We start from the raw sequence: 22,503 nt of genomic DNA, 5'->3' as shown, positions 1-22,503 counted from the left end.
CGTCTCCTCCCACGCCCGCCGATCCCACAGGCAACGATGGTCGACACCAGGCGGAGCGCAGCGGCCAAGCGCCCCTCGGACGACGACGACGACAAGGGCTCGCCGCCGCCGCCGTCCGACCAGGCGCCGGGGGCCGAGGCCCAGTCGTCGGGCGCCCGCAGGCCCGGCAAGCGCGCCAAGGTCCGGATCTCCCCCCTGCATGCGCCGCGCTCGCCTTGATCCCTTCTTGCTCTCATCACACGACGCTCTTGTTCTCCGCAGGCTACGGCGCCCGAGGAGGATACCACCAAGACGGCGGCGCCGGCGACAGATGCGGCGGCTATCGCCACCGGTCCGCCGGTCGCACCGCCGGACACCACCGGCCTCCAGGCGCTCACCGGCGCCATGGACAGGCTGGAGGCCTTCCTGAGGTCAGGGGAGGCGGCGTCGAATTCGGACGGTACGAGCCTCACCTTTTGGGTTCTGGTGGCGCCCAAAGACGTCCCTTTTCGGCTGGGGCCTTTAGGTCTGATCTGATGATTTTTCTCGCTTGCGCAGGGCATAAGCGTGGCGCCACTGACAAAGATTTATCTGCAATGTTGAAGAGGGCCAAGGATTTGTCCGCCAAGGCCACATCCAACAAACGCCACGGCGCACTGGGCAGCAGGCGCCAGGAGCCCTGGTGCAGGCTAATCTCACAGTATGCCACGGTGCGTCTTCTTTCTCATCTCTTTTTTTACTCATCAATCCAAGCAGATTGCTTCGACTTCCCTTTTTTCTATGCACTTGGAATATATATTTGTGCCAATAACATCAATAGCGCTTCTCTATTATTTATCCAAAACCCGTGCTGTTAAACCTCGTCTTCCCTCTCAGGATAGGTTGTTTTGGCAAACAATCTTTTTAGTGAAAGCATTTCATTTCTGAAGGCAAGAAGAGATCGAACACCACGATCGTATTGCCATCGGGCAGCTTATGTAGAGTTACAGAGAGGCACGAACCCACGATGGTGATCGTGGGCTGGCCGAGTGCGGGGCATGGGATCGTGAGTGCTACAAGGAAAACTGCACACACGTCCTACTAGCTATACATGTATTCTACACTGTATTCTAACACCCCCCCGCAGTCTTGGCGTCGTTGGTGGAGACGCAAAGACTGGAGCGAAACTCGTTGAAGACATCGGTGGCCAGCCCTTTCGTCATCACGTCAGCGAATTGTTGGCGCGTTGGAACATGCATGACACGGAACTCGCCGAGGGCCACGCGTTCACGGACGAAGTGGATGTCCAGCTCGATGTGTTTGGTGCGCCGATGATGAACTGGATTGCTGGAGAGGTACACCGCTGATATGTTGTCGCAGTAGACCAAGCTCGCCGTGGTGACCGCACACCGGAGCTCACCGAGCAGTTGACGAAGCCAGACACATTCCGCAACGGTGTTGGCAACCGCGCGGTATTCGGCCTCAGCGCTCGAGCGCGAGACGGTGGCCTGACGCTTCGCGGACCAAGAGATGAGAGCATCGCCGAGGAACACACAGTAGCCCGACGTAGAACGCCGGGTGTCAGGGCAGCCTGCCCAGTCGGCGTCGGTGTAGGCACGGAGCTCCAGGGTCGAGGAAGCGCGAAGATGCAGGCCGAGGTGCGTTGAACCGCGGACGTACCGGAGAGCTCGTTTGAGAAGAGCACGGTGACACTCCCGCGGATCATGCATGTGGAGGCAGATTTGCTGGACGGCGTACGCGAGCTCGGGCCGCGTGATCGTCAAGTATTGCAGAGCGCCGGCCAGACTGCGGTAGGCAGTGGCATCGGAGACGCGCGGCCCATCGGCCGCGGGCAGCTTGGCCTTGGTGTCGACGGGCGTTGGTGCAGACTTGCAGTTGTCCATGCCCGCGCGCTCAAGGATGTCCTCAGCGTACTGGGCCTGAGAGAGGAAGAAGCCGCGGGACGTACGAGTCACTTGAATGCCGAGGAAGAAATGGAGCGGGCCCAAGTCCTTCATAGCAAACTCGCTGGTGAGGTTGGCGATGATGCGACGGAGAAGTGCGTCGGAGGAGGCAGTGAGGATGATATCATCCACGTAGAGCAGCAGGTAGGCAGCATCCACACCGCGCGTGAAGGTGAAGAGGGAGGTGTCGGAGCGCGTCGCAGTGAAGCCGATGGTGGTGAGGAAGGTGGCGAACCGAAGAAACCACGCGCGCGGCGCTTGCTTGAGCCCATAGAGGGTCTTAGCAAGGCGGCAGACATGATCGGTCTTGGCGGCATCCACGAAACCTGCAGGTTGTAAGCAGAACACTTCCTCCTGAAGCGTACCGTGGAGGAACGCATTCTTCACATCCAGTTGATGTACTGGCCAGGAGCGTGAAGCAGCAATGGTGAGCACCGTACGGATCATGGCAGGCTTCACAACAGGCGAGAAGGTTTCGCCGTAGTCAACGCCGGCACGCTGGTTGAAGCCGCGGACGACCCATCGGGCTTTGTAGCGTTCGAGGGAGCCTTCTGGACGCAGCTTGTGGCGAAACACCCATTTGCCGGTGATCACATTGGCGCGCGGTGGTCGGGGAACGAGCTCCCAGGTGTTGTTGCTGACGAGTGCGGCGAATTCCTCCCGCATGGCCGCGACCCAGTTGGGATCGCGAAGAGCGTCGCGAACGGAGCGCGGGAGAGGAGAGACGCCAGGAGGGAGAGCAACGGTGGCGGTGCAGACGTAGTCGTTGGCGTAGCGTTGGTTGGGGCAGTGCACGCCATCGCGCGCGCGGGTGATCATCCGTGCAGGGGCTGGGGACGGCGAGGGCGATGTTGAGGAAGACGTCGCAGAGCCGTGCGATGAGGATCCAGCCGTCCCGCTTGAACGCCCATCGGGCGCGGAGGGGGCGGGCGAAGAAGAATCGTGCGATGACGATTCGACCACCCCACTTGAATCCAGCGAGTGCGCGCCAAGCGGGGGCGAGGGCAGACCGCCCGCAGCAGATCCAACGGCGGACGTTGAATCTGCAGCGTGAGAGCCAGCGCGCCGCGGTGATGAAGCAGCTGGCGCCGAGCGGGAATCCAGCGCCACAGTAGGAACCTGAACAGGAGCAGGCACGTAGTATGGCGAAGCCGGAGCCACACCGTTAGTGCAAGGAGGGGCGGCGGCAGGGAGACGTGCGGCAGCAGAGGGGAACACGCGCTCATCGAAACGCACATGGCGTGAGGTAAGAACACGGCGAGTGGCCGGATCATAGCACCTGTAGCCACGGTGATCATGCGGGTACCCGAGGAAAACACAAGCAACAGAGCGATGCGCCAGTTTATGCGGGGATGTCGACGTGATGTTGGGGTAACAGAGGCATCCGAACACACGAAGAATGGAGTAATCTGGCGGGCTGCCGAGCAGGAGCTCATGAGGCGTGCGAGAAGAAGTGGTGGAGCAGGGCTTGTAGTTGAGGAGGAGAGTTGCCGTGGCGAGCGCTTCCGCCCAAAAATGAGCAGGCATGGCGGCATGGAACAAGAGTGAGCGGGTGCTGTCATTCAGGGTACGCAAGATACGCTCAGCTTTGCCATTCTGCTGGCTTGTGTAAGGGCAGGAGAGGCGCAACACAGAGCCATGTTTGGCAAGGAGAGCGCGCATGGCATGATTGTCGAACTCACGCCCGTTGTCTGTTTGAAAAGCAAGAATTGGGCGCTCGAACTGTGTTTGGACATAGCATAGAAATCAGTAAGAACAGTGAATACATCTGACTTGTTGCGAACTGGAAACGTCCATACATAGTGAGTACAACTGTCGAGTACAACGAGGTAATACTGAAAACCAGAGACACTAACAACTGGAGAGGTCCAAACGTCTAAATGCAGTAGTTGGAACGGGAAATAGCTATGGTTGGTGGATGCAGAGAAAGGAAGGCGGACATGCTTGGCGAGACGACAGGCGTGGCAGGTGTGCGTAGCCGACGGTGTGCAGGTGAAGGAGAGCTGGGGCAGTGCCTGACGAAGGACGGCCGCTCCAGGATGTCCCAGCCGCTGGTGCCACAGCTCCACAGAAGCAACACCAGCAAACGGGCGAGGAGAGGCTGCGGTGGAGGGAGTGACAGCGTACAGGTCTCCGTCAGAGTTACATCGCCGGATCACCTGGCGGGTGTGAAGATCCTTCACAGAGAAACCGAACATGTCAAATTCAACTGAGATAGGATTTTCACGGGTGAGTTGTCGAACAGACAAAAGATTTCTGATGAGGGAGGGGGAAAGGAGAACATTGCGCAGCACAAGGGGGGAATTAGTGGTGATGAGAGAGCCCTGCCCAACGTGAGTGATGGGAAGATGGGCACCGTCACCGATCACAATGTGGTTGGGAGAGTTATGAGCACGAAGGGAAGAGAGAGTACCCGGGTTTGCAGTCATGTGTGCTGTGGCACCTGAATCCAGGTACCAGTCCGATGTGCTCGTAGGAGACGGGGATGGCGCCGACGCAGCCTGAAGTGCAGCGTGCAGGGGCCCCATGTCCCAGGGCTGCGGTTGTGGCGGCAGAGGCGCAGTGCTGGAGCTGGCCCCGGGCGAGCCGTAGATGAAACCGGGGGGCGGGCCGTAGGCGAGACCTGGAGGGGCGCCATAGGCGCCGTAGCCGTAGGCAGGCGGGATGGACGCGGACGCCCCGGCGAAGTAGGCCTGGTGATGAGGCGGGCCAGGACGGGGCCCGAGGACGCCGGCGCCGGGAGCGCGCCACGGCATGGGCCACGCTTGCACCATCCCTGTCCAGGAATTGGCGCCGGGCGCGTGCCCGGGGAGTGTTGGAGCGCCAGAGGCCGCAGGTGGCGGCGCTGATGAAGACGACGCGCCGGGGCTGCCGCGCCCACGGCGGCGACCACGTCCGCGTCCGCGCCCTCCACCGTAGTCGGCAGCAGGCGGCAGGGGAGCGGGAGCTGGTGGTGCCGGAGCCGCTGAAGACCGGGCCGCAACGAGAGCGTGCGCGGACTGGAGCCGGGTCGCCTGTTCGGCGCGGTGCTCCTCGAGGAGAAGGAAGGAGCGAGCCTGCAGGAACGTGGGCAGGGGCACACGCGAGGTGAGGTGGGGAATCGCACCGTGGAACTGACGGTTCAGGCCGCGGATCATGTTGAAGAGCTGCTGCCTGTCGCCGACGGGCTGCCCCAGGTCGCGGAGTTGATCAGCGAACGTCTTGAGGCGGGTGCAGTACTGCATGATCGTCTGATCCCCCTGGACGGTGGCGTGGTACTCGGCGTCGAGATACACCGCGCGCGAGAGTTGGTTGTCGCGGAAGATGCCATCGAGAGCCGACCAGAGAACGACAGCGGTGTCGTCAGGCTGCATGACGGCGGCGAGAAGCTCCGGCGAGATCGTGGCATAGAGCCAGTGGACCACGCAGTGATCGATCATAACCCACTCAGGGTCACGGCGAGCCGGTGCAGCAGGAGCGATGATGTGGTCGCGAATGCCGAACATGCCAACAACGGTGTGGAAGAAACGGCACCACTGAGCGTAGTTGCCGCCGTGGAGATCAAGAACGACGGGGATGTGATGGCGTATGTCGATGGTTTGGAGGACGGAGGAGGGAAAGGCGCGTGGTGGCGGCGGTGGAACCGCAACGCTAGGGCTCGCGGCCTCGGGGGAAAAAATCACGTCCTGGAGAACACCTCCGGCGGCGTGATCGCCGTCAGCAGAGGAGTCGGGGGAGGAGACCGGATTGGTGTCCATGGCAGCGGAAGGGTGGGAGGGATGGGTCGCAAAAGGATTGAGATCCCCTGCGTCTGATACCATGAAGGCAAGAAGAGATCGAACACCACGATCGTATTGCCATCGGGCAGCTTATGTAGAGTTACAGAGAGGCACGAACCCACGATGGTGATCGTGGGCTGGCCGAGTGCGGGGCATGGGATCGTGAGTGCTACAAGGAAAACTGCACACACGTCCTACTAGCTATACATGTATTCTACACTGTATTCTAACAATTTCAGTTTGAAGTCTGTATTTCTACACTGTTACATGAAACCCTTGATTTTCCAACCAATATGTTTGCTGAATTGCTCGCTCCTTTTTCATCACTTTGGGATGAAACCCTTGATTTTCCAAGTAGTGATGTTATTGACTTATATTGTAGTACAATTTTACATAACTGTGATTCAAGTCTAACCTTCAAGGTTAATTGACTAAATATTTTTATTTCATTATTTTGATTGGAAGAGACTACATAATAATTAACAAATTCATCAGATACTAGCAGCTCTTCATTTAGTTGACTGCATTTCTATTCGTTTTGCAGGATCCTTCCCTTCCCATTCATTCCTCCTATTTTACTGTTGGTTATGGAGCACAATATGATTTGAGACTGGGCGAGTCATCTACTAGCTCACTTGTTTGTAAACTGAAGCTTGCTACTAAGGTATAAATTTTCCGGAAAATTTAGGAGTTCCAGTGTTATGCACTTGGTTTACCTCCTATTTACCCCTCTTTTTTTATGTTGACCTTTTGATATCAGCGAGGTGCTCTACTTGAAATACACGAGCCCAAAGTTGTTCGTGTAAATGGCAAGGCTTTGGACAAGAATGCTAAAGTTACCTTAAATGGAGGGGATGAAATTGTCTTCAGTTCACCTTTGAGGCGTGCTTACGTATCCTTTTTTTTATTGCCTGCCGTCTATATGCAGCAGATAGGTTGCTGGTTCTGTTTGTGGTCTACACTGATGAAGGAGCTTTGGTTCTATTGTTCAGTTGAAGTAGTATGCAATGGTTAGGCAAGTAAAGTTGTTACTGTTTGATGTCCTTAATTAATGTGATGATAGATATTTCAGCAACACCAGCAGGATAAATCAAGCACTTCAGCGTTTTCCTCTACTTGCAGTAGTATCCATCAGGGGCAACATTCACTTATCAAAGATATTCAAGATCATCTGTCATCTAAAGGACCCAAATTACCATCCTTTTACTTTGGTAAAAGCCGACCTCCATTGACTCCATTGATGCCTATTGGTGAGACTAATGTATTTTATTTTAAATTTGCATTTTATTGTGGTAAAAAGGCCGCTAATGTAATCACCTTTTGCAGGATCATCAGCGGATCCAGATATATTTGGTAGTTTCTGTAAAACAAGGGAGGACCAGTCTAACTCTGAAGAAAGTGCACAGTCTGCCCGGTCTCAACTATCAAAGGAGGATCTAAAAAATGCAACAAATGATGCTAGTGACATATCTGAGTCATTTGATAATTTTCCATATTATCTAAGGTAAATTCTTATGATATCTTGTAAATATACTTAGTTATTACTGTCATATTGGTCTGTCCTCATCTGGGGTATGGAGTTGGTAAATACATGGCTTCTGTGCATCATAATTTTGAACATGTGATAAGATGCTCGGTTGTTCGGCATATGTATTACTAATTGCGTGATCAAATAGGATACCTGGATAATCTGTATGATGATCTCTTGTTAGCACTAATTGCGTGATCAAATAGGATACCTGGATAATCTGTATGATGATCTCTTGTTAGCGATCACAGATGTAATGTGTTGGTTTAATTTTGTCCCATGATTAAGAACAGTGTCCTGATACTAGTTGTCTTTGCAGCGAGGATACCAAATGTGCTCTTCTGTCATCAGCATTTGTGCATTTACAATGCAAAGACTATATTAAGTTTACCAGACACATTTCTTCTCTCGGTCAACGAGCATTGCTATCCGGTTCGGCAGGTATCTACCGTGCACTTGTTGTAAGCTTGGTATTGTATTGTAGCTTTGCTAATTTTACAAAGATCTGTACTAGTATATTAAGTGCAGCAACCTATCTTGACAGGGACTGAGATCTACCAACAATATCTGGTGAAGGCACTTGCAGAACATTTCGGTGCAAGGTTGCTCACAGTCGATTCTTCAATGCTGTTCGGTGTAAGCTTCTTAGCAATTACCCATGTTTTCTTATCGACATTACTGCTTGTTCTCTATTTTCTTTATCAACTCATTGACATAAATGGTTTACTCATCTTCCTGTAGTTTGTTTTGCAAAAAAGACAAAAAAACCTTGCTTTTGTGTGATTCTAGACCATAAGAGTAGTCTGTATTTTGTTTGGTAATTGAGAAACTCAAAACATATATTTCTTGTTTCAGGGGCAGACTTCCAAGGAATTAGAGTCATACAAAAAAGGTAAGAACATTGATATTTTGCGATATTTTGTAGGCCATCGTCTTTTTCTGGTGCAAGTTTATGGCTGATCAGTAGTATCAATGATACTCTGGAACGTGGTTCAAATGTTTTGGTATATCTGTAAAATAAATGTCATTGATAATCTGATATTTTGTTCAGGTGATAGAGTGAGGTACATTGGTTCATTACTGCCGACAAACGTTATCCTTGACGGACATAGGTATTCATTGTCTTGGCACTATTTGCACTTCCTGCAACTATTTGCGGTCATTCTATTTTGAATGAAATTGTTTGATGTTTTGGTTCAACGAACAAAATAAAGTGGGTGCTATTATTTTGATTTGTCTACTGTCTTTCGTTGCTTCCTGAGGTTTATGAAGATGTGGATATCTCGTCCTGGGAAAGCATACAAACTTCTCATTGTTGTTATTACCTGCAACTTAATGTCCTGTAATGCTGCCTCTGGCTGATGTTAGATTGTTTGATCTGTAGTCCTCCAGAATTTGGCTCGCTAGGTCAAATATGTCTTCCTTTCGAAGAAAATAGATCATCAAAGGTTGGGGTAAGGTTTGATGAACAAATCCCAGGAGGTATTGATCTTGGAGGCAGTTGTGAAGTTAATCATGGCTTATTTTGTTCAGGTTAGTCTTTGGTGTGTTCATTTTTTTCTAAAGAAATGACGATAAATTGAGTGTTGCTAGTTGTGCTTAAATTTTATGGTTACTGCAACAGTGAAGTTCAGTTCAGTTCAGTTGCTTATTTGAATTCCAATCTACTGTCATTCCAGTTGATTCTTTATGCCTCGACAGTCCAGGATGGGAAAATAGATCCAAGCACCCATTTGATGTGATCATTCAGGTATGTACATCTATGCATTAATTTTAGTCATGATCTGCATCAATGTTGTTTTTGCTTTCCTTATTAACTGTGTGTGTTCCACAGTTTATCTCTGAAGAAATACAGCATGGCCCTATGGTCCTATTTCTGAAGGACACAGAAAAAATATGTGGGAATAATGATTCCTATTATGGTCTGAAGAGCAAGCTCGAACATTTCCCGGCAGGTGTTTTTATTGTTGGTTCTCATATCCAGCCTGACAGTCGCAAAGAGAAGGTACTGTTTGTAGAGTTTGTTTATTGTGATCTATGAATGCTCGTTCTAAATCTTTTGCGTGGCTAACTCGTCACTTATAGCTAACAGAGATACTTGTACATGCAGGCAAATGCGGGGTCTCTTTTCCTTTCAAAGTTCCCTTATAGCCAAGCAATTCTTGACCTTGCATTGCAGGTAGCTTTTAATTGTACTGTACCAAATATTACCATTTCTTGCGAAAATAGTTTATGTTTATGACCTATATTAGTTTTTTCAGAACTTTAATTAGCTAGCAACAGGGGTACAATCAGCGTTTAACGTCATTTCAATTTCCCTTGGGTAGTTTCACAGCCAAACTTTAGTTCTACCTCGCACCCTACCTTGCTTAGCTAACTCATGACTAATGGCTATCCTGCACACACACACATCCATTTCCCTTATCATCTCACATATAACAGTGAAACACACCTATATTAGTTAACTGTGTTGGAAATAATGTTTCTCGTTCGGGAATTCCTTTCGGAGGAAATATGTGGGACGTCAGTTCAACCTTGGACCAATTTTTTTTTCCTTTTTATGTATCTTCCTTTGGCATTGTCAGGCCAGATTTTTTCTGTGGGTTGCACATTTGACAATTAATACACATAATTTTATAGTCTCGCATGATGGTTTCATACCATCACAAATCCAACATTAAGTTTGAAATTTGCCAATAGTACCATACAAGTGGACCCATGGGTTGTGTTTCATGATGATGAATAGTGGATGCCTGAAGGGCTGATTCCTTGAAGTTCTTCAAAATTTTGGGTGTGCCGGTGCATACACAGCATTCCCCTAGTACGGCTTCTCTTTTTCTGGTGTCATCATTGGCGTAGGACACAACAATCTTAAGAGTAATACGTAAACCTAAGAAGATACTTAGCCTTTTTTTTGACGAGTCTGTTAGTGTTTGGTTCCCAGCCACAGTTTGTCACGTCTAACCTTGTGGGCGCAAGTGACACTATTTCTTAGGTATGTGTTCCTGACCACAGCTGTGGCTTGCCACTTTATTACTCACGTAGTGCATGTGTCATGCATATAACCTTTTGCCAACTTTTGCTACACTTGTGCCTCCATTATTGCCAGCGACACTTTTGTGGCGAACTAGTGCGACATCATGCATTTAGGAACAGCGTTTTTTTAAAATTCTCTGTGGCTTCTTTGGCCTACCCCAACTTGTTTGGTACTAAAGGCTTTTTGTTGTTGTTGTTGTTGTTGTTGTTGTTGTTGTTCTGTGGCTTCTTTTGTAGATCTTTTCCATCATTTGACTTCTAATTGTTAAAAGAACTAGGTGTGCACGTTATGATTTCAGAAGTCTTCATTCTCCACCACATTGGTGCTTTCTTGTTACAAACTGACACAAGGAAATGCAGGACTTGGATCGGGTACATGATAAAAGTAAGGAAATGTCAAAGGGGATGAGGCATCTAACAAAGATTTTCCCAAATAAAGTGACGATCCAACCACCACAAGTATGTTACTCGAGTTAATCTGAGAGAATAGTTCATCTTGTGTGTAGTCCCTTCTGTCATCTTAACATCTGGAAGAACTGTTTACAGGATGAAGTTGAGCTTTCACGGTGGAACCAGATGTTAGATCAAGATATTGAAATTCTTAAAGCAAATGATAACACTTCAAAAATACGCTCTGTAAGTCACAGTTCTAAAAACATTTCTCACCTAAGTATGTTTGCAATTATTTGTTTACGAGTATACTCTGTTGTTTTCATTAAATGTTCTGGGTACTGTTTATCTTTCTTTAATCTGTTATTTTGTTTGAACTAGTACTCTTTGTGTTTTGTAATAAATTATAAATAAAGATAAGCATATAGCGCCGGTCTTGGCTTTGACATCTGTTCATGTTGCATACCTTGAAGCTTATGGTGCTGTACTATTTTATTATTCTTATTCATCTCTAGATTTGTGTCAAAGCATGTAACAGTTTCAGAAGTTCTGTGAGTAACTAGAGAAATATAGCTTCTCTTTTACCATCTACAGGGAGCTAAGCAAGTGGGTGTGTTTTGTTAGGATTATCATTGACTTTGCTATAATGTTTCCAGTTTGGTTACTTAATGGACTCGTTACTCCCATGAACTTATTTGTTATTCTTAATTAGAATTTTATTGGTTTTGTTAATATCCGTGTGCAATTCCCTTCAGTTTCTAACGCGGATTGGCTTGGAATGCTCTGATCTTGAGACAATATATGTCAAGGATCGCACCCTTACAAATGAGTGTGAGTAGCATTTCTATTCAAGTTTCTGCCAAGTTACAATTTTGTCCAATTGCATGATGTGTTCATTATGTTTATTTTTCAGGTATTGATACAATAGTTGGTTTTGCTTTGAGCCATCAACTAAAGCACTTAACAGCTACAAACCCTGACCCTTCAATTGATTTGCAATTTTCCCTATCTAGTGAAAGGTTCCCCATCTATTTTTTTGTTTTCCACCAAGTTGACTACACAATTTATTCTGGTTCCTCGTGAACTTAATCATTCAACCTTTATTGACCATTCCAGTCTGAAGCATGGAGTTGATATGTTGGAAAGTATCCAGTCTGGCCCTAAGACCAGCAACAAAAGGAAGTCACTTAAGGTATGCCTTCTTTTAGTATATCCGCTTTCTTAAGCATTTGTACTGTTTTATGCATACTGTTCATGAAGGGGCAGGCCTGGTGCAGTGGTGAGGTACTCCCCACTTGTGCCAAGAGGTCCTGAGTTCAACGCAACCTCTTTGCATTGCACGGGGGTAAGGCTTGCCTTGTATAATCCTTCCCCAGACTCCACCTGATGTGGGAGCTCTAGCACTGGGCCTGTCCATTTTTTTAAGCATACTGTTCATACAGCTCACTTGTATAGTTATGCTATGCACCTTCATGACTATTTCATCTATAGTAGCTGAGAGGAAACCATTACTACTTCTGAGCGCTGATTATGCTACAGTGCTATAACTATATGAAGTCATTACAAATGAATAGAGCTAACTGTTCTTTCCAACAATGCCAGGACATTGCTACGGAAAACGAATTTGAAAAGAGGCTTCTTGCCGATGTTATCCCTCCAGATGAAATAGGAGTTACATTTGAGGACATCGGAGCACTGGAAAGTGTCAAGGAAACTCTGAAGGAGTTAGTGATGCTGCCCTTGCAAAGGCCTGAATTGTTTTCCAAAGGACAACTTATGAAGGTATATATTATTTATATACTTTAAAAGCTGTTTGAAAAAATGGCATTTCTTGGTAAAGTTTCCGTATTGAAGTCAAATATTAATTAAACGCCAAAACTTTACCAAGAAATACTCCTCAAAAAGCAGGCTCTTAGGAACTTCTGTGTTTTTGTAGATATGCTATATAGTATGAACGTATCACTTCTCTTGCCTTTTGTCATTTAATATAAAAACTAGCAAAGTGAAGCAAGTTTAATCCCTTGGTGGTCAGTTGATCATAACTTAAAGTTTATGCCTTTCACCTTCTGGTTTTGGGAGTTGCCCAATAAATAAGGCACCTAATGAACATGGTGAAAGAAGTTATATATGCCAATCTGAATAGCAAAATATAGCTACCACTCCCTCCGATCCTTTATATAAGGTGTATTTGTTTTTATAAATATCAAATGAGTGCATGTTTGACCGAGTTTTTACCATTTGATCCATCATAAAAAGTAGTTTCATATTTTATCTACTAGGTATTGCAGATGTTTTTATTTTATTCAATAATCTTGGTCAAACATTGCATGGAAATCAATACACCTTATATTCTGGAATGGAGGGAGTATCATTTAGCAAAGTTATGATCATTTGTTCTGTTTATGAAATAGTGGAACCTTTTTATTTCTAAGCTGACTATTGTTACTTTTGTTACGCTAGCCATGTAAAGGAATATTACTTTTTGGTCCGCCTGGTACGGGGAAGACGATGCTTGCGAAAGCTGTGGCAACAGAGGCTGGTGCTAATTTCATAAACATATCAATGTCAAGTATATCCTCAAAGGTATTCCATTTGATAGGATTGGCTGATGTCTTGCCTTATTTCTGCATTCCGGGTGTTTGCGTCATCAGCTCTAAATCACATGTTGTTGCAGTGGTTTGGTGAAGGAGAGAAGTACGTGAAAGCTGTGTTTTCACTGGCAAGCAAAATTGCTCCAAGTGTCATTTTCGTAGATGAGGTAAGCTAATGCAACTGTGACTATTCAATATCGATAATTTTGTTGCACTGTATGGGCACATACTTGCTAAGTTTGTTGTTAATCCTGAAGGGTGGTGCTTATTTTCTTGCTGTTTTTGCATTTCTTAGGTTGATGGCATGTTGGGTAGACGTGAGAACCCTGGAGAGCATGAAGCCATGCGCAAGATGAAAAACGAGTTTATGGTGAACTGGGATGGGCTAAGAACAAAAAATAAAGAACGAGTATTGGTCCTTGCTGCGACTAATAGGCCATTTGACCTTGATGAAGCTGTTATTAGGAGGCTTCCAAGGAGGTGATTTTTCAGTTCTTTCTTAGGATTCATATTTTGATACTCAGAAATTATAGTTTATTGACTGATCATTTTATGGAAATTGTTTTCTTTAGGTTGATGGTGAATTTGCCTGATGCATCAAATAGAAGAAAAATTATTAGCGTCATACTAGCCAAAGAAGATTTGGCAGATGACCTTGATCTTGAAGCCATTGCTAACTTGACGGTAGGATACTCAGGCAGTGATCTTAAGGTATTGTACTACTATAATGAGTCCTGTGGCAAACGTGTTTCTTTTCTACCATGCTCATGCTCTTTTGCAATTATTTTTCAGAATCTTTGTGTGACTGCTGCTCATCTTCCTATTAGAGAGCTCCTTGAAAAGGAGAAAAAGGTTTACTTCTATCCTCCCAAACTTGTATAGTTTCTTTGTTATGTAGCCTTATGGTTGTAAATTGTAATATATCCCCCTCCGTTCCAAAATATAGGGCGTAGTTTGACTGTCCGTACTTGACCTTTGACCATAAACCTCTGATGAAGTATTAATGCAAAACCTATTCATTATTGGACTAACTATTGGTCAAATCTTGAATCTGTGCGTCCAAAACTATGCCTTATATTTTGCAAAAGAGGTACTCCCTCTGTCCCAAAATAAATGTCTCAACTTGACACTTATTTTGGGACAGAGGAAGTAGTATATAGATTAGTAATGAAATCAATGGAACATGACCATCTTCTGTATTTATTTATATTTGACAGTGATGGATGATGTGAAATGGATTTGACCTTTTGTGTGTCCACTCGCAGGAGAGAGCTTTGGCAGAAGTAGAAAACAGACCATTGCCCCAATCGTGTTCTAGCAATGATGTCCGTGCCTTGAGAATAAGTGATTTCAAACATGCACATGAACAGGTAAGTTATCGTGACTATGAGTTTGTGCTGTGGGTTGGTAGCTATGCTGTATCATGCTAAGTATTTTTAAACCCTGATACAGAAGAAAGAAATTGTGCTGCCTGATAGAATAATGTCCTGACCTTGTATGTCACTTGCTTGTAGGTTTGTGCAAGTGTATCTTCTGATTCAACGAATATGAACGAGCTTGTTCAGTGGAATGATCTCTACGGAGAAGGTGGGTCGAGGAAAACGACAACGCTAAGCTACTTCATGTAGCAATGTTGAGAGCATGTACATACATGATAAACCTTAGCACAGAGCAATGGCTGCGATTGGAGGGGGCTACAGTAAAAAGAAGTGTAGGCATCTGTTGCTAGTCATCAGATCAAGAAGGGACCGTCATAGTGAGAGCAACGGAGGGATGCAAATCTGGTTGATGCCTTGTCAACAACAGCACAGCTGACATGGCCTACTCCAGCGCATCACCATCCAAAGGAGATGGATTTGTATTTGTAGCACCATCATGCTTGGGTCAGGCCGGTTCATGCTGGCCATCGTTTGTCGTCGGTTATTATTGAGAATCTTTGTTTAGATTGCAAGTTGTAGAGCCTGTGCAAGTGTACAGCATGAATGAGCAGGTCAGGTCAATTAACTTGTTATTGTGGTCAGTTCAGGGAAATATTCATTTTATTAACCAGATTAATTTATTACTTGGTGTCGTAATCATCTTTGACGCCCGGGAGAGATTTTCTTTTCTTTTTTGTCATTATTATTGGAGATGAGTGTTTCATTTAGCCCCTTGGTGGCGCCTGCGTGCAGGATCACGCTACTGGGCTTGGTGTCGCAATCTTTGACGGTTCAATGTCTCATTATTGGAGATGATTGTTTCCTTTTGGCCCCGCCTGCGTGTATAATCACGCTACTGGGCGAATTGTATTGAGTCAGAATTGTGCAGGTGTATCCAGAAAGCTTAAAAAAATGGTTTTCTAACAAGAGAATTCTTGCATTTTCGTTCTAGGCCTAGTAAACAATTTTTAGTATATATTGTCGGTCTTTCAGTTTAGAGAGAAGTACATATTACACCTCTCAACTCTAGCCCTAGTCTAATATACAACCCCCAACTCCAAAACGTCTAATCTGCAACCTCCAATTCTTAAAAAAAATGCAGGATTCATTATGTTTTAAGAGTTGGAAGTTGCAGATTAGACAGTTTTGGAGTCTTCAGTTTATGCAGGATTCATTATGTTTTGATACTTCACTGTGGATGTTGGGCACCAGAAATAAATTTGCATTTTTTTTCCATTTGTCCAAGAAATCACACATTTAGTAATCTACATGTTTGTTGAGCTGATAAATATCCAGAACGGAAAAGAATTCTATGAGACCAGGTCTCACGTGAGTAAATAAGTCCTGCGCATAAACAAGTTTGGGCATTTCATGGAAATCTGCGTGCATATAATTTTTTGGAAAAAAAATATTCATACACCCGGGGCACTGGTTTCCAAGAGCCAAAAGGCTGTGTGCATGATCTTTTCTGTGTCTTATTCCTCTGGTCTCTGGTTTTCGAGTCTTTGCCAATATTTCTTTTTTGGAAAACGAGAATTCTTCGTCCGGACTTGCCGACATTTAGATGATCAAGTGGATGAGATCATTCCAGCAGTCTTGCGATGGATCTGCACGTCTCATATTATTGTGGACTGAAAAATAGTCTAGTCGTCTCTCTCACAAATGATGGTACATACACTCATTCCTATGGACGTGGTGAAGAAGTCGAAGTAGCTGGATCGAGGACGATGAGTGATGACAGCGACACTTGTGGGCGTGTTTGTAACATTTTTGTGCCTGACGAACTAACTGCACAATCCTGCTCCTCCTCCTCTTCTTCTTCTTCTTCTTCTTCTTAAATGATGAAAATGAAAGTCTTTTGTCTTGTTGAAAAAACGAAACGCTTTCTTGCAAAAAAGGAAAAAGGAAAAAAAAGGAAGCGCTTACTGAACCTCCAGAAGTTGAGCAGGAACCCTGATTGGTTTTGTCGTGCATGAATAGACAGCACATCAAGTCTCCATTCAGCTAACTAGGCAAGAAGAAAACACGGTTCTGCTGCCATGACTGCTGGGTGCATGAAGCAGCTCCTCTCCTCTCCTGCTACAAGAATCGCTCCATGAACATAAACGAGGTAAGGTGCACTGCAAATTTCTGAAGAAAATACAGCTAGAAGAAGAAGAAGACAACCATTTCGGTGAGTTTCACCTTTCTCATCGATCGATCGGTTGCCTCCTTAAGCGCATGCAGCGTGCTTTCGATGGACATTTCCAAGGACATGATTGAACATAAACTTATTCTTGCTTAATTGATTGGCAGACCTCATGCCTAAACAAATACTGTATAATCACGCCACAAGGTTTTCCAAAGAAAGAAGAAACCTTATCGAAAAAAGAAAGAAAGAAAGAAAGAAGAAACAGCAGTGCAAGAAAGAAATTACACTGATCTGCAGGATGCATCTGAGCATGCATCTAACAAGATAATTACACCCTGTCCCTGCTGCACGTACGGTGCGATGCTCACATGGAGTGGTTTATGAGGCCATGCACCACAAGGAGCCCCATGATGAGCGAGTGGTCCACGTTGGGCTCCACCACCAGCGTCAGCACGTCCTCGCCCAGGGACACCCCCGTCGCCGTCAGCTTCCTCTTCACCTCCGCCACCGCCAGCCCGGTGGCGTCGTCCACGATCCACGAGGCGCGCGCCGCCTGCTGCCGCCGCCTGCCGCCGTCCATCTTGTAGCGCACCGCGTGGCCGTCGCTCCTGAACTCGCAGCGCGGCCCGCGGCCCCACTTGTTGCTTACCACCGTGAACCACGGCGCACTCTGGTCGGGCTCCTCCCACCCGCCGCACCTGTACCCCTCCCACCTCCGGAACTTCTTGAGGACCTGGAGCACCACGCTCCCCGTGATGTCCATGAGGCACACGTCCACGGAGCGGTGGGAGCCGTAGTTGTCGACGCGGTAGACGATGCGGCCGCGGGAGTCGAAGACCGTGCAGCCGCTCCCGTTGAGCACCAGCGACTTCATCCAGATGGTGAACACCTCCCTCTGCTGGCTCCTGTGCTCTTCCCCTTCCCCTTGGTCTTTGACGACTTGGCCTTCGCCGGCCGCCGCCGCAGCCGGAGGAGCACCGGCGGCCGGCTTGTCTTGTAGGAGTAGCCGCTGCTGCGACGAACAGGAGGCCGAGGAGTGTACCTTGACCTTGGGCGTCCAGAGTTCAGCACCAAGGCACCACCTTGCGCCTCCCATGAGTCGCGCGCGCGCAGATTAACTCTTCCACTACTTGATTATGGCAAGTATGGGGGTTTCTGTAACCATTGAGGTCTGAGGTCTGAGTGTGTGTGTGTATATTTATACACACGCAACTACACAAGGGAAGGTGAAGGTCGCAAAGAGACCGGCTTTTCTACCATGCACGGGAGGTACCGTGCATGCATAGCTGAGCTGTTTATACTTTTATGGGAACCCTGCCACTTTGTCCACTATGATATTTCTTTTTACCTCCATGCTCTCATAATCATTTAGTGTTGTGTCAGAAATGTTACAGTTATTTCTTCAAAAAAAAAAAGTTACAGTTACGTGCGTGATTATGGAACTTGCACAGTGCAAATATTCATCTATTCTCTCCTTCCACAAACACATGCTTTACACTATAAAGGTACTAATTAATTCAAATGTTTTATTATGTTTCAAAAAAGAACAATCACACTATTTCACTGTGGTTCATTTGTTCGAAATTGTATCATAATGTTTCGTTCCGTGTCAATACACTTAATAGGGAAAGTAGTGGCTGAGCCTCAACTTAATAGGCATTCGTTCTCATGAATTTTTATTAGGTTTTATCGTGTTCTAGATTGCATCATTATGTTCATACAGTTTCATCATGTTTCAAAATACGAATTTAGAACTTGTGAAAATATATTTAGAAGTGGTCTTGTTTCAAAGTCCTAATCGCAAGGAAATCAAATATTTAAATGAATAATAAATTGGAATTGTGATTCAAAAAATAAAATATATTGAAGCTTGGAAATCATATGAAAATGCATGGATGGGTGAGGTACTATTGTGTCAGGGGGATATAGAACAGAGGTTGCTAGTGGTCAATGTATAACATAATTTAACCGAAAAAAGTTATGGCTTAATTTGTGACTCATTAAGGTATGGCTTAATTTGTGACTCATTAATGTGTGTGGACCAGCATGCATGGATCCATCTTCAAGAGAATGGACGGCTGAGCCATGCACGGGTTCTCCCGTGCATGGTAGAATCTCTTTTCTCAGGTCGCAAACTCCTTTTTATCGGTGTGAAGGTCGAGATCGGAGAGAGAGAGAGAGTATATTAGCTTAAACGCATGGGGATGGAGATAGGTAGTAGTAGTAGATGCGCGCGGAGGTCGTCAGCCGTACTCCACTTACCGCATTTGATTTATGTGATGCTTATCAAGTTGGCACACAATAGTAGCTGATGCGGAGACTTTTTCTGTAATCGCTTACTGCTAGTACGTACGTATGGCGGTCTTGTACCGCATTTAATAGACGGAGGACTGTCCATCCTACAATACGCTGATGATATTACCATCTTTATGGAGCATGATTTGGCAAAAGCAAGAAACATAAAGTTTGTATTATGCTTATTTAAACAGTTGTCGGGGTTAAAGATTAACTTTCATAAAAGTGAATTGTTTTGCTTTGAAAGAGCTAAAGACGAATAAGAAGCTTACAAACAATTGTTCGGGTGCGAATTGGGGTCTTTGCTCTTCACGTATTTGGGTATATCAATTCACCATCGCAAGCTTTCCAATAAAGAATGGAAGTGCATTGATGATCGATCTGAAAAGAAACTAAGCTCCTGGAAGGGCAAACTTATGTCATGCGGAGGCCGACTAATTCTCATTAATTCGGTATTGTTAGAAATAGTTTAAACCTGCTATTGTAATCTCATTTGTATCTATCTCTACTCCCTCTTTCTCTTGTATTCATCCTGGTCTTCTGTACGACAGTTGTATCCTAGCGATCGACTGCTTCTTGTACCTCACGGCATATTACACCTAGATCAATAAATACCCACGCAGCTCTTCTCCTGGAAAGTAGGAACGCTTCCAACTTACATGGTATACAGAGCCTATTCTCTTCCCGATCTAGCTACCAGAAGCAATCCCCATCGCCATGTCTTCCAGCTCGGCCCCGATCGTCCTCAACCTCGGACCTCCGCCAGCCGAAAAGCTTACCAAGGGGAGCTACCTCTTGTGGAAGGCCCAGGTCATGCCCAGCCTGCGAGGAGCGTAGGTCATGGGGCTCCTGGATGGAACCGACGCAGCGCCCCCAGCCACGGTGGAGCAACATAAGTCGGACAAGACCATGGAAGTGGTACCCAATCCACTTTATGGGTCATGGCTATCAAAGGACCAGCAGGTCCTCAGCTACCTGATGAACTCCCTCTCCAAGGAAGTCCTGGCGCAGTTCGTCGGTAAGGAAAACACCTATGATCTGTGGACCGGGATTACCACTCTGTTTGCATCGCAGTCTCAGTCCCGCATCACGAACTTGATGATCGCCGTCACCACAACGAAGAAGGGCACCATGTCCAGTACCGCCTACATCTCCAAGATGAAGAGCCTCGGGGATGAACTCGCGGCGGCAGGGCGTCCGTCTCCGATCCAGAGATGGTGGACTATGTACTCGCTGGATTAGATCGTAACTACGGCCCTGTAGTGGAGGCCATTGGCGCTGTCAAGACCTCCATCAACGCTGACGAGCTCTTCACTCAGATCACCGCCTTCAACCAGCACATGGAGATGCTGGGAGATGGAGGTGAGGCCGACTTCAACACCTCGGCCAATCTGGCGTACAGGGGTCGTGGCTAGTACAGGCCCAGGGGTCGTGCTCGCAGAACCAGGGGGCGCGGGCGAGGAAGGCACTCTCCGTCCGCCCCAAACAACAGCAACAGGGGGGCTCGAGGTGGGCGTCCCCAACAACAACAGCAGCAACGCCCACCGCACCGGGACTATCCCGAGTGTCAAATCTGTCTCAAGCATCACCGAGGAGGTGCTCGTGCATGCTGGGATCGATACGAAGATGATGAGTATGAGGAGAAGGAGGCAAATGCCGTAACCGAGTCCTATGACATTGATACAAACTGGTACGCGGATACCGGAGCAACAAATCACATCACGGATGAGCTCGACAAGTTGACAATCAGAGACAAGTACCGAGGACATGATCAAGTTTACACTGCAAGTGGTTCTGGTATGGATATTACTCATGTTGGTAGTTCAATTGTCAAAACCCCCGTGAAAAACTTTCATCTAAACAGAATTCTCTATGTGCCCGAAACATAAAAAAAACTTCTTTTTGTTCGTAGATTTACCCTTGATAATCGTGTTCTCATTGAATTTTATCGTTATTTCTTTTTGGTTAAGGACTTGGACACGAGGAGGGTTCTTCTTAGAGGCAAGTGCGTGGGAGGTCTCTACCCAATCATATCGTCATCATCATCATCAAATAAACATGCTTTAGTTGCTGTCAAGCCTTCTTCAGCAAAGTGGCACAGTAGATTAGGTCATCCTTCATCAGTTATTGTTAAGCTCGTTCTTAGTAAGAATAAACTTCCCCACTCTCATGAGTCCAACGTTGAGTCAATTTGTGATCCATGTCAACAAGCTAAAAGTCATCAGTTTCCATACACTATTTCTGTCAGCAGTTCCACTGCATTACAACTTGTATTCTCAGATGTTTGGGGGCCAGCTCCTACCTCTGTTGGTAGACATTCCTATTAAGCTTCATTGATGATTATAGCAAATTTACTTGGATCTATCTTCTTAAGAAACGATCTGAAGTGTTTCAAGTTTTCAAGAATTTTCAGAATCTTGTTGAACGAAAACTAAACACTAAGATCATTGCCATGCAAACCGACTGGGGAGGTGAATACAAGAAGCTTAATCTCTTTTTTCAACAACTTGGTATCTCTCATCATGTTTCGTGTCCCCATGGACATCAACAGAATGGTTATACCGAGAGAAAACATCGCCATGTTGTTGAGGTAGGGTTAGCCCTGCTAGCAAATGCACCCATGCCATTGAAATTTTGGGATGAAGCTTTTTTGACTGCCACATATCTCATAAATTTGCTTCCTAGCAAAGTCATCAAATTCGAAACTCCCATCATACGTCTTTTTGGTACTACTTCTGATTATAAATCTCTCCGTGTGTTTAATTGTGCTTGCTGGCCCAACCTTCGTCCATACAATACACGAAAACTTGTGTTTCGTTCCAAGAAGTGTGTATTCCTTGGATATAGTCCCATTCACAAAGGCGTTAAATGCTTAGATGTTTCCACTGGCAGGGTGTATATTTCTCGAGATGTTGTGTTCGATGAATCCGTATATCCTTTTGAGTCTCTTCATACCAACACCGGAGCACTTCTTAGGAAAGAAATTCTCCTCCTTCCATCCAATCTCCAAAACCTTGATCAAGGGGGCGACGATTTTACTAACCCAACTGATGATCGTACTAGTACTTCTCATGTGTAGGGTCATGCAGTAAACAGTGCAGCAAACGGTGCAGAAAATGATCAAATTTTTGAAGAAAATTGTGCTATATTTCATGTGGCGGAAGAAGACGCAGCCGGCGCGGAAGACAATGGAGATCTGGCGTCACCTGGAACTCATGTGCGCCAGGATTTATCGGATCGCGTGTGCCTCAGATCTTCCCAGGATCGCATGCCTGGCAGAGGCATGTCGCGCCAGCCATCAGCCGCCACGTCGCCGCATGCCACCCCGCGTCTCACACGCGGGCCTGCGACCGCAACCGAGCTGCCAGAAAGCGCGTCGCTAGGCGCGTCTGGTGCGGGATCTGAGTTGCATGCCCATGTGCGGGGCCCTCCAC

At 46.5% G+C, this 22,503-nt stretch overlaps 2 protein-coding genes across 2 annotated transcripts; one reads left to right on the top strand and one right to left on the bottom strand.

Moving 5' to 3' along the window:
* The first annotated feature begins 6 nt into the window (after positions 1-6).
* Positions 7-15,333, top strand: LOC119285703. Its single transcript, XM_037565033.1, has 28 exons — positions 7-180; positions 262-439; positions 538-689; positions 6,225-6,344; positions 6,441-6,572; positions 6,744-6,930; positions 7,007-7,184; positions 7,528-7,649; positions 7,753-7,844; positions 8,064-8,100; positions 8,260-8,320; positions 8,593-8,741; positions 8,888-8,958; positions 9,043-9,213; positions 9,319-9,387; positions 10,605-10,703; positions 10,791-10,880; positions 11,390-11,465; positions 11,548-11,653; positions 11,751-11,826; positions 12,237-12,416; positions 13,095-13,217; positions 13,309-13,392; positions 13,521-13,705; positions 13,798-13,936; positions 14,018-14,077; positions 14,491-14,595; positions 14,740-15,333. Exons 1-28 carry the CDS (start codon positions 37-39, stop codon positions 14,851-14,853), a joined length of 3,300 nt encoding a protein of 1,099 aa, XP_037420930.1. The 5' UTR covers positions 7-36; the 3' UTR covers positions 14,854-15,333.
* Positions 15,334-16,898: 1,565 nt separating this feature from the next.
* Positions 16,899-18,016, bottom strand: LOC119285702 (protein LURP-one-related 11-like). Its single transcript, XM_037565032.1, has one exon. The coding sequence runs from the start codon at positions 17,868-17,870 to the stop codon at positions 17,139-17,141; it is 732 nt and encodes a 243-aa protein (XP_037420929.1). The 5' UTR covers positions 17,871-18,016; the 3' UTR covers positions 16,899-17,138.
* Positions 18,017-22,503: the final 4,487 nt, after the last annotated feature.

Source organism: Triticum dicoccoides, chromosome 4A (assembly GCF_002162155.2).
Source record: "Triticum dicoccoides isolate Atlit2015 ecotype Zavitan chromosome 4A, WEW_v2.0, whole genome shotgun sequence".
Taxonomy (NCBI): domain Eukaryota; kingdom Viridiplantae; phylum Streptophyta; class Magnoliopsida; order Poales; family Poaceae; genus Triticum; species Triticum dicoccoides.
This window is presented reverse-complemented; position numbering and strand designations above follow the sequence as displayed.

Bases quoted from the DNA above. Each gene is read 5' to 3' on its own strand.
- LOC119285703 (XM_037565033.1), top strand. From the start codon at position 37: ATGGTCGACACCAGGCGGAGCGCAGCGGCCAAGCGCCCCTCGGACGAC. The intron at 7,185-7,527 runs GTAAATTCTTAT...TTGTCTTTGCAG, and splicing joins AATTTTCCATATTATCTAAG to CGAGGATACCAAATGTGCTC. The intron at 13,937-14,017 runs GTATTGTACTAC...ATTATTTTTCAG, and splicing joins ACTCAGGCAGTGATCTTAAG to AATCTTTGTGTGACTGCTGC.
- LOC119285702 (XM_037565032.1), bottom strand. From the start codon at position 17,870: ATGGGAGGCGCAAGGTGGTGCCTTGGTGCTGAACTCTGGACGCCCAAG.